Source organism: Anomalospiza imberbis, chromosome 12 (genome assembly GCF_031753505.1).
Source record: "Anomalospiza imberbis isolate Cuckoo-Finch-1a 21T00152 chromosome 12, ASM3175350v1, whole genome shotgun sequence".
Lineage (NCBI taxonomy): Eukaryota > Metazoa > Chordata > Aves > Passeriformes > Viduidae > Anomalospiza > Anomalospiza imberbis.
Genome location: NC_089692.1, coordinates 3,745,996 through 3,764,738, shown reverse-complemented (window position 1 = coordinate 3,764,738; position 18,743 = coordinate 3,745,996). Strand labels below are relative to the sequence as shown.

The following is an 18,743-nucleotide window of genomic DNA, read 5'->3' as shown; positions in this document are numbered from 1 at the left end:
CATTAACTCACTGAGCATTCAACCTGCTCTGCTTCAGTTCAACCCAGAAACAAATGGAGAATAAAATCATAATCACTTTCAGCATGCAGTGATGGATGAGAAGGAGATGTGCTAAACAGGAGTAGTTCAAAAGCGAGAGAATTACCATAAACTAATGTAAGGCAGGTAGATGCCTGTTGAAAGATTGTATTCAGAACAGTTATCAATGGCTTACTGTCAAGTTGAGAGATGGATGACGTGGTTCATGGATGGTTCTGCTTCTAGAATCATTCAATATTTCCTGAAAGCCAGAAGGCAGGGACAACTTATCAAGCCTTTCAGATGACACAAAGTTGGGAGCCATTGCAAGTACAGGAAGAACAGGATTAGAGTTCAAAACAATTTTCACAATTTGGAGAGTCTAAAATAGCAGGATGCAACTCAATTTGGCAAGCAAAAAGCATTTTGTGTGAGGGAAACAATTAACTTCCCAATTACAATAGAGCAGATGACTCACAAGACAGAAGAGAATGTGGAGTCAAAATGAGCTGAATGTGAGACAACAGCAACTTGCAGATAAAAGTGCTCAAGCATTTCCTGCTATATTCGTTAGTATGTTATGTGGAAGAAGTGTGGAATAATCTTTCCAGTGCACTCACACAGGTAAGGCTGCAGCTGGAACAGTGGGTCCAGTTTGGAAAAATATTGATTTATATACTCAGGGAAGTATAAGGAAAGCCTGTACAGCTAAATATGTGAAAATTACTGGGAACTACTCTCCTTTTCCACTGGGGATAAGAGAAGAAATAATGCGCCTAAAATATGATCCCAATATGGGTTTCAACTGCACCAAGAGAGATTTCAGTTGAACATTAGGGGAATACCCACAGAAAGCTGCCTGTAGAATTTGCAGCGTTCCCATTCCTGCAAGTTTTTAAGAATGTATCAGTCAACCATCTGCCAAGAATGGGAAGGGAAAGTCTCATTCTTTTTGGGGCCAATGGCACTCACTGAATTCTCACTCGAGGTTCCTTCTCTCCATAATATCTACGTCAAGATTTTGTCTCCTTGTAGCCTGAAATAATTCCCAAACCTTGCTGCCATAAAAACATTCACAGACATGTGGTACAACCACTGAACACCCCCCAGAATTTCCCTACAGATCCTCTCCCTCAAGCTTGGAAGGTAAAGAAGTCAAGGAGCAAACTATTCCTCCCAAGGATGAAACCTCCAAATATTGAAGTACCCTTTTTTTTTTTTTTTTTTTTGATTGAGTTGCTTTTCCTGAGCAGCCATTGCAGTCCCACTGCAAATAAAGCAGCTGCAGAAGGGGATTTACTTTTGCAGTGGTCCTGACTGCACACATTGAGCAATTTGCACAATCTGCCTCACAACTTGAATCAGTTAAAATACACCCCTGGGGACTACATTCAAAAACCCATTTGGAAGAATATCCACATCTCGCTCTGAAAAAGTCCAGCGGAAGGGAAGCAAAGTGGCAGAGGCTGCAGCTCATGAAAAGAAAGAAGCAAAAAAAGAAGGACCTGGCTTTCACTTTTGTCTCCATTTTTTAAGGATCTCTTTATGATAATGCTATAAAACTATACATAATAATAATTGAGCACATGGAACAAAACCAAGCAAGCACTATGCAAAATTGGAACCTGGCCCTGAAAAGCCTTTCTCAAGCATCCCATTCATTTCACACACGCTTTGTTGAAGACCTCCTGCTATTTCAACTTGCAGACTTTGATACTTTGGAACTTTCTCTACTTCATTTTGCAAGAGCTAAGTAATTGCTTTGATCTTCCTTCCATGCTAGAATCTTGGTGGAGATTCTTATCAAATACAACATCCATTTAGGACCCAAACTCCTGAAAATCAATCTTGCAATTTCTTCAGAGCCATGAGTGGCATTCTTTGTATTCCCGTGAAGTACAGCAACCTCAGTGATGCTCTAGCAGTCCATAAAAAAGGTTTACCTCGAGATCTGTGGAAAACCTGTTCCACAATTTTTTTAAAACGAGTAGATCATAACTACCTTTACTCAAAGTTTAAAAATAAGTTGTTTGATGATGTGATACAGGAATACTGATCCACTACTATTAATTTTATTTACCTTTATCATAATCTCCTTAATAAGAATTATCATAAAATCTTCTAATTTCTTGTTTCGTTTCTAAGCAAGACAGGAAACATATCTGCAATCACTAGCAAGGCTGCCTAACTTTCTATAAAAGTTATTAATTACAGGAGTTGTATGAACTACATTCAGATCTAGATATATTTCAAATTAAAGACATTAAACACAATAAAAATAATGACTAGCTAAAGAACCAAATGCTGTCTTGCATTTTACATTTCTGTGCCATTTTTCTATTTTCAATAGAGAATCTAAGAGTGTATGTATTTTATTCTAATGCTTATTTTTAGAAAGTGTTTGGGAAAGATGGCACTGTTTTGGTAAACAGAGAGGTCAAGATTGAATATGGTTTTATTAATTTGGGGGTTTTAACCTAGGATTTATTGCCTTTTCCAGGCCATATTCCTATAATTTTTGCAGTTTCTGCCCTTGTTTTCATTCTGAAATAGGCCCTGCAATTTTCTTACTGCATGTGAAATTACCTGCCTTTCTCTATGTGCACTCTGCTAGAAGTGTATCCTGTAGGACATGATGATGGGTAACACCTATTATAATGTTGCCTTTTTAATTCACGTGAACTTGTCTCTGGGTTTTCAAGAATGGGCTCAAAGCTTTCAGCTCTACTTACCAGCTGTTCCCTTTTCCCTGGGACCCTTTCACCGGCATGGTGAAAGGATCACTCTCTCACCAGCTGAGAACAAATTCAGTAAATAAACATTTGGCACTGCATTTACGGCCTCGTTTCCTTAGGATTTTATTTGTAGCAATCTAATAGCTGTGATTACACCAGACACTTTACAGAAAGTAGCCTTGGATTCTTTTTCAGGTGCTTTCTAGCTCCAGCTGTGTAGTTCAAATTCCTCTCTCTAATTCAGGCCCTTGAAGCACATTATTTAGATATGTTGCCCGTTTTCCTACTCAGTGTGAGGAACAGTCAAGTTCAAAGTACCTCACGAGCATTCTAAAATGATAGAGCTATTGCTCTGAAATGCAAGGAATATATGTGGGATCAGCTTTTTTTGTTACTGCTATTATTTGATAAACTCAAGAAGCAGAAATCACTTCTTTCCAAATGCCAATCTGCCTTGATCTTAAGCCACTCAGCTTTACCAGCTGCAGACCAGCAGAACTGTTTCCAAACGTCTCTGCAGTGATTTTACACTTATTTTATTAAACAGCAAGGACAGCTCTTGGTGCTACTGAAGGGCCCAATCCTAAATCCCTGATCCATAATAGCTGCACTTTATCCTTGTAGCTAACGAGCCAGAGCTGCGGGACTGATGCAGCTCTGCTCTGGCTCTGTGTCAGCCCAGCCCTCTCCTAATGGGCTGTCACCAAGACAACTCACAGGGCCACCAAACACCTCGGTACAATCACCTTGACACCACTCCTCGGGTTGCACAGACTATTTGGTACACAAAGACATGAAAAGACTCCCAGCAGTGTGAGAACAGACTCTGCTTCCAGCACTGCAACGGCAGCGAGCAGCGGTGTGCTCCAGGACCCTTGAGCGGGCTGGAACCACACTGCTGTCCTGGGAATGAGCTGGAACCACACTGCTGTCCTGGGAATGAGCTGGAACCACACTGCTGTCCTGGGAATGAGCTGGAACCACACTGCTGCCCTGGGAATGAGCTGGAACCACACTGCTGCCCTGGGAATGAGCTGGAACCACACTGCTGTCCTGGAAATGCTCCTGAACCACACTGCTGTCCTGGGAATGAGCTGGAACCACACTGCTGTCCTGGGAATGAGCTGGAACCACACTGCTGCCCTGGGAATGAGCTGGAACCACACTGCTGTCCTGGGAATGAGCTGGAACCACACTGCTGCCCTGGGACTGCTGCTGGAACCACACTGCTGTCCTGGGAATGAGCTGGAACCACACTGCTGTCCTGGGAATGCTCCTGAACCACACTGCTGTCCTGGGACTGCTGCTGGAACCACACTGCTGCCCTGGGAATGAGCTGGAACCACACTGCTGTCCTGGGAATGAGCTGGAACCACACTGCTGTCCTGGGAATGCTCCTGAACCACACTGCTGTCCTGGGAATGAGCTGGAACCACACTGCTGTCCTGGGAATGAGCTGGAACCACACTGCTGTCCTGGGAATGAGCTGGAACCACACTGCTGCCCTGGGAATGCTCCTAAGCCACACTGCTGTCCTGGGAATGAGCTGGAACCACACTGCTGTCCTGGGAATGAGCTGGAACCACACTGCTGTCCTGGGAATGAGCTGGAACCACACTGCTGCCCTGGGAATGCTCCTGAGCCACACTGCTGTCCTGGGAATGTTCCTGAACCACACTGCTGCCCTGGGACTGCAGCTGGAACCACACTGCTGTCCTGGGAATGAGCTGGAACCACACTGCTGTCCTGGGACTGCTGCTCTCTGGGCTCCATGGATCTGAAAGCTGCTGCACACACCTGCTTCTTCTAGGGGAAGGTGTCCCTGCCATGGCAGGGGTGGAATGACATGAGCTTTAAGGTCCCTTCCAACCCAAACCACTCTGATTCTGTGGTACTACAATTCTATGAAAAGGAGTTTCTACACCCCAATTGCTAAAGCAGAACAACATTCACCCATCCCAGTTCATGCCTCTTTTTATTATTTTCAGTTAGGAGTTTAGTTAACTTTAAATCTGCAATAACTGGCACAGCCATGGCAGCAGCAGTAGTCAATAAAATGAGCTGGAAAGCAGCAGCTCAATCCACACTCTGACTCATGTCTAACAAGTACTTTCTCCACTCTAATCCCATGAGGGTTTAGATCTAAAGTATTTAGAAGCTGAACTATTTAGGAAGGCTCTGTTGAACACAAGTGAGTTCTGTTCCTAGCAGCTCATTACTTTCCCCTTAGTGTAGTAGATTACTTCCCCTGGACCAAAACTCTTTCCCCATTTCTGTCTAGCTTGAAGTGCTTCCTTCCTTGTCATTGTATCATGAGCAATTACAAAAACAGTCTCCGTGTCTCTCTTTTATTAACACCTCTCAAATATTTGTGCAGTGATTTCATATCCCTCTTTAATCACCTCTGATCCAGTTTATACAAATTTAGTTCAATCATTCTTTCATTATAAGTAATATTCTCCTGACCTTAGCTACCCTGCTTTGAACTTTCTCAGTATCTCAGCAGTGGTTTTTTTTTCCTTATGATGACAGCTCTTATCAGCCCTGCACACAATATTCTGAGGGCACCTTGTACCACTGGGAATGAACTGGACATTAACAACCAGATAGAAGAAACAGCCTGAACATCACAACCATATCTGTAACTGAAAAGGTGCTGGTTTATTCCCTCATGCTCCCTTACTTGTTTTCATTCTGCTGAACTCTATCATAAGGTCCTAATGCAGGCAAGACTGCAAATTAAAATAAAAGATTCAAACCTGTTTTCTGTTGAGTGAAGTTTTCATTCCTCCTAGGCCTATTCATTTATGTTCTCATTTCAGGGATTCAGCACTGTGGACCAGAGAGGGCCACACACCAAATTAAAAACTCTGCTGTTTAAAGCATGTGCTCTTCCAACTGAAAGTTAAACCAGGTACAGGGGAAAACCCCACAATTATCCACTCTCCAGAGATATCCACAATCTATTAGGAGAGGCTTCATCTTTCTGGGTCTGCTGGCTCTTCCATCCATCTCTGCTGTACCTCCTTAAGCCTTGGCTTTGTACCAAATGCCCATATCCAAGATGGCAGTGCTTAAAAGCTGTTCTTTTTCAGCCAAATTAAGTGTTTGTGCTCCACTAATCCCACATGCTTTCCAGTGCAGTAGGGCTTTGCTGTAATTTGCCTTGTTCACGTAACTACATTTCAGGTATGTGTAGGAGTGACATTATTTAAGTTCATGTGAAATGTAAATAAGTCAGACACAGCTGAAAAAGTATTTCCTCTGCCAACCCTATATTGTAGAACACAGTGTCACTTCATATTACTTTTCATTATGATAATCTTATTTTAAAGCTGACAGTCATGATTTAATATCCTTGAAAAAGCTTAAAAGTGAGAAGTGTACTCCAGCTACTTTTAGCAGTCTTAAGGAACCCCTTTTCCCAGCATTTGTATTGTGATCATTCAGATTATGAGAGAATCCATACAGCTTGTGTACCTTTGTAACTAAAACACACCAGGCAGGGAGCCTGGCATCACTTACTGAGATGGAACCATAATGATATAAGGAATATATTTCTGCCCACCATGAGTTTTGTTGCTAATCTGATGCCATAAAATTGCAAGTTTTGGCTCTCACAGAAAAAAATCTAAATCTGTATATTTGCCATGTATTAATTATATCCTCCCTCTATCCAACAAAGCATTGGTCATAATAAAATTCACCTACAAAAAGCAAAAAACATTCAGAACAAGGCATCAAAAAACCATTTACCCTAAGCCCCATTCGGAGCACTGAGTGTAAAATAACTTCCAAATTACCTCCTTTCATGTGTCTATAACTCTAACAGAAGAACTTGCAAACTAGAACTGCAGCAATATATGCATTTTTCACTTCAGGTAATGGGAAATTATTGTTTTATGAGTCACTCACCAGCACTTGTTTCTTGGTGCCCAGCATTATAGAATTGTTTCAGTGAGAAGGTTGAGTAATGTGGGTTCCAGCTGAGAGTGATTCAGATAAGGGCACATCCAGCTCCTGCCAAGGCAGGAGGAACCAAAATGCAGGAGATAAGCACCTGCTTCCCTCCCATTTACCCTCAGGTGTGACAAGCCCTCCTTAGCACAGGCACAAAGCCACACCCTTCTCTGCTCTCTTTGCTCTGAGGCTTCCAGAGGCAGAGGAATCAGGAGGCATGGTTGGGATCATTCCTCATGGTTCACTCTCCACCTGCCATTAAAACCAAGCAGGAAGGTCAGACAACCCTTACCCTGAGCCAGGAAAATCAAAAATTACAGGCAGTACTGCCCTGGTGTTGGTAGCTACACAGATCCACATTTACTCTTGGTTTCTAAGAAACAGGACAAAAGGCCAGTAATCTAGAAAAACTGTAAACAGATCAGCTCTCAATAGCTATACTTTTGATAGCACTTGATACACTCCTATGAATGACAGAAAATATTTACATTCTGGAGTGGATCACTCCCACACAGCCCATATCTTGAAATGCTGATTCCATTTAGGGGAAGACACAATATCTGTGTTCAGAAACAATTCTGCTTCAAATTAACTGAAAAGGCTTTCAACTTATCAGGGCACTAATGAAGTATAACCACAGAGAAAATGTAGCTATACACACATCCACATTCTCTCTCACACCCCCAAAAAATCCCAAACAACCCTCAGATCCTAAAATACGTACCACACTTGGAGGATCATCCTCAGGTTTGATTTGTTTGGGGTGATACACTACTATACCTGCTGTGCTTTAATTTGTACACTGTCACAACGGTATCCAAACACCTTCCCACATGAAAACCTCCCCTGAGGGTCCTGAGGACTACAAGATAATGTGTTTTCCTGGCTTAGCTGCTGAGAGTTGTGATGGTTCACGTTGCAAAAATTGGACAAATAGAAAGAAACAAACATCTGCACACTTTGTATTTACTTTGGACATTTTGGTTTAGAGCAATCTTTTTCACCCTGTATATCTGGCTGCAGTTTCTATCTAACTACCTGCATCTGGTTTGATTAATGATTAAACTTTCATGTATATTTATATGTTACATACCCTAAACAAACAGAAGTGTGCTGGCTGGTGAGAGCAGGATGGTGATTCCACCTCAGATGAAGGGCACTACACAGGGATGGCAATAAACAGGGAACAGCCTCAGCACAGAAACTCAGCCAGCTGCAGTGAATTAAAGAATATAATTGATGTCCTCCACAGATCTAGAAAAATGGGGGATCTGAAAACATTTATTCACGCAGAAGTTGCTCCATTGGATGAAGCCACTTAGGGACTGTGGCCACAGTTGAATTCTTTGTCAATAAATTCCCCTTAGACACTAACACGCTATTTTCATGGTAACTGAACTGCTCTGCAAAGGAATATTTGTAGCTGGAAATGAAGGAAGGAGGGGGGAATTAATGCCAGTGAAACAGGAGAAAAACCCTGATATTCAGGTTCACCAAGAGGCTTTGGAGCTCTCTCTGGCTTTCATGATAACAGCAATCACTTTCCTAGGTGAGAAATACTTACTTCTTTGGATTGAGCATAAAGGTTTAATGCAATACAAATAAGAAAACTAAGTAAAATGAAGTATTTTTTAACATTTGGAATATTTATTTCAGGCCATTTTTCTGTGAAAGAAAATCTTCTGTGTAGGTGGAGAATGCACTTCTCAGCTCCTTTAGGAAGGCTGACATGTTCCCATGCTAAGGCACTAACTTTCCTAAGTAGAAACTGAGAAAAACCCTACAGTCAATTCCCCTCTAATTAAGACAGCTCACACAAGTCATTACTGCATGCAATAATTTGTAATATTTAAGAAACCAAACTGTATATTTAGATACTTGATGGTCAGAGGTCTGTTCAGAGTTATATTTCCATTTGATTGTGACAAATGAGCCACAGGAACTAAGGGCCCTCACTAATAAACACTCTCTTAACACACCTATTTTTGGAACAAGCTGCTCTTTTTCCATTGTACTGTGCTAGAATTTTTCTCTGTAAAACTCTATTTCACATGCAGTGTAAAAATAAAAGGCTGAATCACATTCCAGAGATCCCTTTCACATTTAGGATAGTTGTCCTTCAACCAGAAAAGCCTACTTTGGACTAATCCATTAATATTTATTGATGCACACTCTTTACATAAAGTCCCATAAAGTTAGGGCATTGCTAGGAATGGGAAATAATTTTTCCATGCAATTTCATCAGAAAGATTTCAAGAAATTCCAGCTTTTAAAGATTACAGGAGTACTGTGTTTAATGTTGATGAGAAAATTTAGTTCACTTAATCTATCAAAATCATCCTTTAATAATTCTCTGAGCATTTATTTTATAGTTTTTTTACTCTGCACAAGGACAATAATTTTTACTTCTGTTTTACTGCTTTACAGCTGTATAAGTTCAGGTGGATATTTGTATGTTTTTAAAAAGAGTGTTAGTTTTCTTCTCCTTAGGAGATCACAGCTGATTCACTTACAGTGATTAAAAAGGATTTCTAGTAACAGCTGACAGAATATTAGACATATGATCAAATCACCTTAAAATTTGCTTTTTACACACAAAGAATGAACTAAATAAATTAGCTGTATGGACAACCTATGTACAGAAAACAAGAGGGAATGGATTTATTGGCACTTCTTTCAGATGACTTTCAAGACTACAAAACCACAGAGAAATATAGTTACCCTAAATACATGCTAATAAAATTTCACAGCAACACTCATGATTGATGCTCTTTCTCTCCCCAAATTGATCCAACCAATCAAGAAAAAAAAAAAGAATTTTCAGTGAAAACATAAAATATATTCACTGAAATTCCCAAGCTAAACTGTACTTTAGCTGGGAATGCTGTAGGCTCATGTTGAACATTACATTGTGCTCCTCAAACCCCTCAGGCCAAGCCCTGCATTCCCTGAGCAGTTTTGTCACACAGCTCCTCCTCTGCCTTAAGCTGCTCCAGTAACTTCTGTGATATTGCCATCACCATTACCCCATCACCATTAATACCTGCTTTTCCTGGGTTTTTCCCCAAGATCAAACTCTGAGGAACACAAGTGAGACCTGAGTTAGCCCTGAGGGATGCAATACACAAAATCACAGAATCTCAGAATCACAAGGTTGGAAGAGACCTTCAAGTTCAAGTCCAACCCAGCCCCAACAGCTCAACTAAACCCTGGCACCCAGTGCCACATCCAGGCTTTGTTAAACACATCAGGGATGGTGACTCCACCACCTCCCCGGGCAGGCCATTCCAGAAATAATATCTCCTTCTGTGAAAACTTTTTCCTAATATCCAACCTGTATTTCCCTTGGCACAGCTTGAGACTGTGTCCTCTCATTCTGTCACTTGTTGCCTGGAGAAAGAGCCCAGCTCCACCTGAGCACAGGCACCTTTCAGGAGCTGTGGAGAGTGATCAGGTCACCTCTGAGTCTGCTTTTCTCCAGGCTGAGCACCCCCAGCTCCCTCAGCTGTTCCTCACAGGGCTTGTGTTCCCAGCCCCTCACCAGCCTTGTTGCCTCCTCTGGACATGTTCAAGCATCTCAATGTTCTTCCCAAACTGAGGGGCCAGAACTGGACACAGCACTCAAGGTGTGGCTTCACCAGTGCCAAGCACAGGGGAAGGATGACCTCCCTGCTCCTGCTGGCCACACTAGTCCTGATAGAGGAGGCAGGGGATGGTCACCTCTGCAAATAGAACCAGAGAATTGCTCCAGGTTGGAAAAAGCCTCTGCAACACCAAGCCCAAGCATTCCCCAGCAGTGCCAAGCCCACCTGCTCCATGGCCCCAGGTGCCACATCCACACAGCTTTAAATCCCTCCAGGATGGGCACTGCCCAGCACTGCCTGGGCAGCTGTGCCAGCGCTGCACAACCCTTCCCTTGAAGAAATTTTCCCCAATCCCCAATCTAAGCTTCCCCTGGAGCAAGCTGAGGTGATTTCCTAAGCCAGGGGTTGCTGTTCAGAGTCACCTACCTGTATGGGGCTCAATAGAAAAGTAAGGCTGTCCTTCCAGAATGCTATAAACCAGCTTGGCACTATTTCCATACACTGGATCATCTGCATCTGTAGCTGTTACTTTAGTAACAAAGGTGCCTAAATAGAAAGAATACACAAAATTAATGTTTACACTCACTAGAAATTTGCATATCTTATTCAAAAACTAATTTGAAACAAAAATTCATTTCCTTGGGAGCTGTATAACAATAATAAAAGAAGGAAAAAATATCAGTAACCAGTTAAAATATTACTTGTGGAACAGAAACAAAACATTTTCCTTCAAGCTGGTATGTGCCAGCAGCCTGAATTTCTGGGTAAAATAAAAGCCCTTTCAGTATATGTATTATTTAAAGTTTCTTTGTAGAATGCATTTAAAGCTACCCAATAGATCTGTGTAGACTTCAAGCATTTGCAAAGGAATTATATCAAAGGGATACAAAATACAAGGTTAATAATACAGTATAATATGTTGCATTTAAGACTTGCAAATTCACATTCGAAAGAACTTTGCCAAGTTACAGAGACCAGATAGAAAAACAATAATAAAAAGGGTTCTTTTTTCTTTCCTTGGCTTGCAGCCATGATAATGATTTGATGTGGCCACAGTGACAGAGTTGGGACAACAACAATTGTCTCTGAAATGAGTCTCTGCCACTCAGGGGGCCATTGTTCAGCCAGAGTTATAAATTCCATACTCTGACAAAAATAAATAGGAAAAAAAAAAAAAGGAAATTACCCTTTTTATTTCTTAGACAACATAGCATTTGCCATTTCTGTAAGAAGCAAAATGGAATGAAATTCAGTTGCTTGCATTAAGGTTGCTGCAGAGAGGGTTTTTTTTGGCTGACATAAAAGTATGATGGCATTAATTAGGCTGACAATAAAGACAATATCTACAGAGGGAGAGAAAGCAAGAGAAGGAGAAAGGTTAAGGGCTGAATGATGTTCAGAAAGGAAAATAACTACAGCACCCACCAAAAATCTCCCTTTCTGGATATGCTAATAAAAATAGCCCCCTGTTCCTTCTCTGTGTGTGCTGTGAATCCTGATGCCATGGCCCTTCAGGACAGCAGAGCAGAGGGAAGGAGACCCCTTTGGCACAGCCTTGGTCCTTGCCCTGTGCTCCCTTTTCCTCTCTCCATGCATGGCAGTTTTGTGGGTTACAGCACATGTCAATTATTTAGAGAAATGTTTGCACATCCAGATACAATTTGCATATGACCCAAGAGCTGCCATTTCACTCTTTCCCACCTGGCCACTTCAAACACCAGGGCCAGATGTGGGGCAAGGCTTTGGGAGAGCAGGATTTGGGAGGTTGGAGAACACGTCTCTTTGGGAGCACACGTTCTGCAGGGACAGGTTTGCCATGTGGAACTAATGGGATAATTCTCAGTGAAGGGAATGTGGGTTGCAGAAATACATTTCACTAGAGGAAAAAAAATGGTTTTGGCCAGTATTGGTCATTTACTTTTTTGTGTAAATGTATCCATTCTTACAGGGGAGAATATCAGCAAAGGGAGGCAGAGGATGAGTGCTCCCCCAGCATCTCTCCTGGGCCAGAGGAGTCCTGCAGCTGTGCACATCCCATGGAAAAGGAATATTATGTCACATCTCTCTTTGACAGATGCTTGCTGAACCTATTTTATAAATATGCAAACTGTTCATGTTTGAAGCTTAACTGTATCTGATGCTGAAAGGTGATCTTACACCTAAGCTTTAACAGAATAGTTTTTACCCTGTCACAGGGCCTGAGAAATGGAGTTTGTCCTCAGTTTGGTGGTTAGTTTGGAAGGAATTAACATCAGAAATTTATTGTCTGCCCAGTGACAGCAACCAGACAGTAACAGACAACTCCTGACAGCTGTGAGTGGAAATGATAAAGGGGACAGGTGACACTTATGGTGCCCAGCCCTGTGGCAGGTCCAGCAGCCTCAGCCTACAGGAGATATCCTCAATGTCCTCCTGCTAGAGAGGAAGAGGGAAGCAGCCCTGGGCACACTCAGAGGCCATGGCACAGGCTGCAGAAAGCAGGGAACAACGAGGGAGTTTGCAGGAAGCTTGAGTGTCCGGAAGAGAGTGACAAGAGGCCTCGTGGTGGCTTGGCCACAGGAGTTACAAGGCTTGAGGAGCTGTAGCTGATGGGATTGTCTCACATGTTTGATGCCTTGAGAGGCTGCCCTAGAACAGAGGCTGGACAGAGTTACAGAACAAAGCAGGGGTTTGCTAAAAGGCCTCCATGGATCCACCTTGGGCAGCACAAGAGCCCAGCCAGGGTCACACCCAGGAGGGACCCAAAACGGTCACAGAATGGACGACCGGTCACGGGGGCTCTCACTTTGATAAGTTCTGGCCCATCTGCATATTGGAGTTCATTGTCCAGTTACAGCTTTAGCCCATGAGGTCCCACCCTTCTTGTTTTTCTCTCTTCAGCCCACGTTGTTTATGCTCTTGAGCCTGAGATCTGGACCAGTTGTCCTTGGTCCCCAGCTAGAGAAGGAATTGTTTTGTCTGTCTGCTCTGTGAAGAGAGCTCACCATCCCCTCATAAGAAGCCCAGACCCACACACTAAAGCAGCACAGAATCTGAAAAATAGAAAAGCTAAAACCTGAGGCATCATTTCCCCCCTGAAGTTCTGTTGGCTCACCTTTTGTGCTCACACCCATTAGCAGGGCTCTTTCTGCTGTTCCCACACACAATTATCCCTCACCCCAGTTGTACTCCCCTCTCTGGAGCTGAGTTCCACCATCCCAGCACATCCCAGCACCTCCCAGCACATCTCATCACATCCCAGCACATCCCCCAGGCTCCCTGCAGCCCAGGGCTGCTGTCCCAGGGTGGCACCAGCCATGAATGCAGGCTCAGAGTTTCCTTCAGCTGGATTCAGGCTGATGAAGCAGGTGATGTGCTATTTCTGTGGCTGCTATCATAAAACTGGTGGTTTGTAATCTCCTAAGACAGAAGAGGTTTGTGCACAACATCATACAATGGGACAGGGCTGGAAAAAGATAAGGCTCAACACAAAGTGAAAATTTTAGTTGCAGTATTTTATCGAGACTGTTTAATTTTGTTTCCATTATATATTTTATATATAAAGGAAAATAAAGGAATAAAACTGTTGACTTCTTGGAGATTGTGTTTGATTTTCCTAGCTGGCTCTCATTTCAAAGGCCTTCAGAAATAATTACATTGCTTGTTTAGAAAGATTTGATATATAATTTCTATTCTTATCTTACCTCACTTGAGAATTCCTGAAGACTTTCTATAGATATTTATTTCAAGATTCCCAGACTTGAATGGATATGCTGATTCTTTGATAAGCACATTCTTTATCCTAAGTGCTCATTAGATACTGAAGTTGAATACACCCTAATAAAAAGAGCTAATCAGTGTCTACCATTGCTTCTAATCCTGATGCTAAGCTACCAAGGTTTTCTTCTTGTGATATAAAATAATTCAATCACTTATTGAGACCCCAAATTCAGATGACGTTTATAAATGTATTAAAAATACATGGGTAATATGTGTGTCAGTATTTCCAGTTACAGTACACATTATAAGGCAGGGGGAAAGGCATAATCTTCTTTTTCTTCCCCTTACAGGTCACTCGAATTGTGATTATAATCTCACCTAATAAAATTAATGAAGGGAATGCACAACTGAAATACTCTCCTGCCTTTTAGAAATCCATTTCTTCCCCAGCCAGTTTCTGCCACTTAGCACTTCATTTCCAACCACCACACTTTTGAGGCCTGTCAAATCCAGTAATTTTCTCCCAACAATCATACTGATGAAAATTGTTTAGGGAAGATGTGAGCGATCATGAAACAGAAATTAAAGAAATTGCTTCCACTACTGAAATTAGTTAAGCTTTGGCATAGTTTAAATTTTATCACCTTTAATTTGATGATTTTTTTTTTTTTTGCTTTATGCCTTGAGTCAAATTTTCTGCAGGTGTGAAACACACCACATTATGTTGTTCACACTGGCAATAATCAGTATATTTAGGAGCAAACGCTGTCCCCTCTGCAGCTGCAGGTGATGTTGCTAAGTCAGGGCTGCCCTGGTTCCCCTGCAGTGCGCTGAGAGTTCACATGAAGCAACTAATCCCACTCCCACAGGTGACAGAACCCGGGCAAAAATAAGTTTTGGAGAACTGAGAGATTCCTGATGGTGAAAAGCAATGCAGAATAAAGGAACTCACAGTCACCATGGCTGTTTTTTAGCCAACCTCCACACCAGAACTGTCCAAGCTTTGGATTACCAATATTTAAGCAGGATTTTATTCCATTACTGACACTGCAGTTATAAACTACATGTAAACAAATATTTTTTGCAAGCATAATGCACTTAAAATTTTAAAGATAAAAACATTTTGCCTTGAAAAAGCTGAAAGTTTGCAGGGAAGGGCATTTATTAAGTGAATGCTCTTGGAAAAACAACATTCTGGGTTCTGCTCAGCAAATAAACTGCTAAGGTTTCTGTTTGTGTTTAATTTGACTGCATTTGGCTTGTGTTTGTTTCTTTGTCAATGCTACAACAAACTCATTTAGCCAGAGACTATAAATTTGAAATGGTGCCATTTTTATAAGAAAGCCACTATTGTAGTCCAAGTCACTGTTGTCCTAATTACAATAAAATTGCAGTTTTATATAATCTGGCCCAACAACATAATCACTGTTTCTTTTTGCTTTATGTACCTATTGTTGCCTTATGTAAACCAAACCCTTTTTTTTTGAGAGAGATGAGGCAAATTTTAAGATGTTCTGTTAAAAAACTTTGTGTGTTTTTTTCCTCAGGTACACTTTTGCAATGCTAATGACCCTTAAATATGGATTTACCCACTGTAAATACAGACTGCACAGAGATTCAACAGATTTTAATTAGTGAACACTTCTAATGTGCTTTAACCATTAGCCATTGCTGATTGTTTTACTCTTGTCAGTGTCAGATTGTTTTACTCTGGCAGGCCAGCAATCAGAGACACAATTAACAACAGGACTATTTTTATATGGCTAGGTAAGAAAGCCTGTGTTTGCTGGCAAACTAAGATTAAAAACCATCATAAAAAATAAGATGTGTGTGCCCAGCTAGTGCTTTTCTGTTGTTTTGGCTGTGTTTTTATGTGCAAGTCAGGGTACAGATTCTGCACATTAGTCAGAAAGAAAAATGCATATGCTGCCACAGGGAGTAGGAAAGCAAATTCTTTTGGTGTGGCAGTGAAATGCACGTACTGAGAAAAAAAAATTCCCAAAAATCAAATTTGAATGTTCTAGAGGAGGCAATGCATACTTGGTGCCAAGAATTTACATGAATCCATATTCAGTGAACAACCATTTTGTTGAAAGATTGTAATGGCTGGTAAAAATAAATAACATGACCATAATGAAACCTGGTGGGACCATGTTTTCTCATCTTCCTAGGGACTTTTTTCCTTTTTTTTTTTTTTTTTTTTTTTTTAATTTTTTTATGCCCTTTTTGGTCTCACACACTCTTTCTCTCCTAATCTTCCCAAAACCTTGACAGGGTGAATTCTCCATTTCATTCTGAAGATCTGATTACCAGCCTGATGGAGTATTAGGAGAGTATTTGCATGACAAAGCCTCACCATTATTTGTCAACTCTTTTGTTTTCCTAAGAACATCCTATGCTTCAATCTTTCAGCTGGCTTTGGAGTTGGGCCGATGGAAGCCCTGCAGCCAGGGGTGGTCACACAAAGCATTGTTTGTAGCCAGCAGGTCAGATAAGCATTCTTTCCAAAATGAAGCCTTTTCTTCACTGTCCTTCTTTGCTATAATCTCACAGGTAGCATGACAGTTGTTGTCATGGTAACAATTTTTTATTGAATAAAACTGCAATAATCTCATAAAAACCTGCATAACTTCTTGACATGTAAATTATGACTGCCTCAAAGCTGAAGGAACTTATTCTTATTTGTTTTTCATTGTTGTTCATTTTTTAAATGCAAAAACATAGTTTTAAGCCTTATCACCCTGCTTTATTACATGAGACCATTTCTAAACACAAAACCTATGAATTAGAGGTTTCACTAACCAAATAAAGAAAATGTATATGAAATAAGAATCTGTTTAAAGCACTACAGAACTTGTTAACATATGCAAATTACCCACATAAAATATCATTGCCTTATCTTGGTGCTCATGCAGACATATAAATACATACACAAATTGTGGGAATTTTGCATGAATGTTTAAGTTTCTTTTGCAGATCATGTGTTATTATTTCAGCCCTACCTTCTGCGCCCGTATTTGAATGTAATTGTATTATTATTATTAACAGCTAGCTCATTGCCAAAGCTCTGGGGGTCCAATGTGTGGATCAGGTCCCACAGTGCAGGAAAGTTCTCTCCCAAAGACCCCAGGAGCCAAGTACCAGGAAAGACAAACACAAACAGAAGGGAGACAAGGAGTTTGTTGGACTCGATCCTTGAGGATCCTTCCCAAGCCAGGAATTCCATGATTTCATGATTCTGTGAGGAGGGGATGTAAATCCCCCTGGAAGCAATGTTGCCAGCACATGGTGCTGCTGCTGTCTGACCTACAGAGCCCACAGGACCTCGGAACCACGGAAAATGTCAAGGACTGTTTTGGGGACAGAGGGCTTGGGGGAGTGTTTCAAATCTTCCCATGCTTAGAGGAAAGCATGAAAAAAAAATCTGCTTTTTAAGTGTCCAGTGGACCCTTAATGAATGAGGCAATAGATGACACCCTAAGCAGAGGTAAAGGATAGAGATACAGGTCAGAACAGTCCACTGAGGTAAAAATGGGCAACTTGTGCTTGCCAGGCTGGAGAAATAGGAAGGCCAGCATGCATTCTGCTGTTTCCATGGCAGAATCCAATATGCAATAATTTCTAGGCACAGAAATGAGAAAGAAAATTTGTGTATGTTACAGGTGTAATACTGGTATGTTGGTGATGAGAACCACATGAATACACAGATACAAGACTTCTCTTTATCTTCTGCAAAGAGAAAAACAACAAAAGCTTCCTTGCAATGAGAAATTGCACAAGGAGGAATAGCTTCCCAAGGGAAATAACAGAATCCTCCTCAGTGAAGAGTTCACTCTCTTGCACAGGTTGCTGGAATAATGTATTCTAAGGGAAAACCCTAGAAAGACAGGAAGATTAACTAATAGGGTAATTTGTCTTTCCCAGCTGTAATTTATTTGACTCTAAGTAGTGAAATAGTGTGATGCTGTCATGATCTTGTTTATGATGATTAAGGTAAGGAAGAAGGAAAAGAGGGTTATTCGCACAACTCAGTTTTAGGCTCAACTGGCTAAATTAGATACCTTTCTGCACCAGCTGCCTGCTCTACCTGAGGCAGGAAGACAGAATCATCCTGTCTTGGAATCCTCCTTTTTTTTGGAATGACCAGAGAGGAACAGAAATGAAATTGGCCAGCTAATGTGAATGACTAAACTTCAGTCCTGTGAGTCCCCTCTTTTGTGGACATACCCAAAACTGGCCACCCCAGTCTCTAATTTCAGCCCTCCACTCCAAGTGTGTGAAGCTGACACTGCACCAAACAGGACAAGCAGAACCTTGCAAGAATTTCAGGTTTGCTTACATTAAATTCTGTCAGAGAATCCCAGGATCACTGGGGTTGGAAAAGCCCTCCCAGCCCATGGAGTCCCAGCTGTGCCCGATGCCCACCTTGTCCCCAGCCCAGAGCACTGAGTGCCACCTCCAGCCCTTCCTGGGACACCTCCAGGGATGGGCACTCCAAACCTCCCTGGGCAGCCCCTGCCAAGGCCTGAGCACCCTTTCCATGGGGAAATTCCTCCTGGTGTCCACCTTGAGCCTCCCCTGGAACACTTTAAGGCCATTTCCTCTTGTATGTATCTCTGTCTAAACACCTGTGGGCGCTTATATACTCGTATGGACACCTGTAAACACTTTCTGAAATTAACTGCAACTGATACAGTTCATATTTTGTTTTTAATATTAAACATGAGTGACAAAACATTACTTGCTT

General features: G+C 41.6%; 1 protein-coding gene across 6 annotated transcripts in view; it reads right to left on the bottom strand.

Annotated features, from left to right (window-relative positions):
- The window catches only part of CDH8 (cadherin 8), a 152,794-nt gene that overhangs the window by 71,446 nt on the left and 62,605 nt on the right, over nucleotides 1–18,743 (bottom strand). For 4 of the 6 annotated variants that reach the window (XR_011003279.1, XM_068202508.1, XM_068202509.1 and 1 more), the window contains exon 4: nucleotides 10,724–10,843. Coding sequence is in view for 3 of the 6 variants with exons in the window: in XM_068202508.1 (XP_068058609.1) it covers nucleotides 10,724–10,843 (120 nt within the window). In the remaining 3 variants the exon portion in view is untranslated. Of the gene's footprint in view, nucleotides 1–6,668; nucleotides 6,820–10,723; nucleotides 10,844–18,743 lie in introns of those variants that run through there. The other 2 variants (XM_068202510.1, XM_068202511.1) reach the window with 2 other exon arrangements.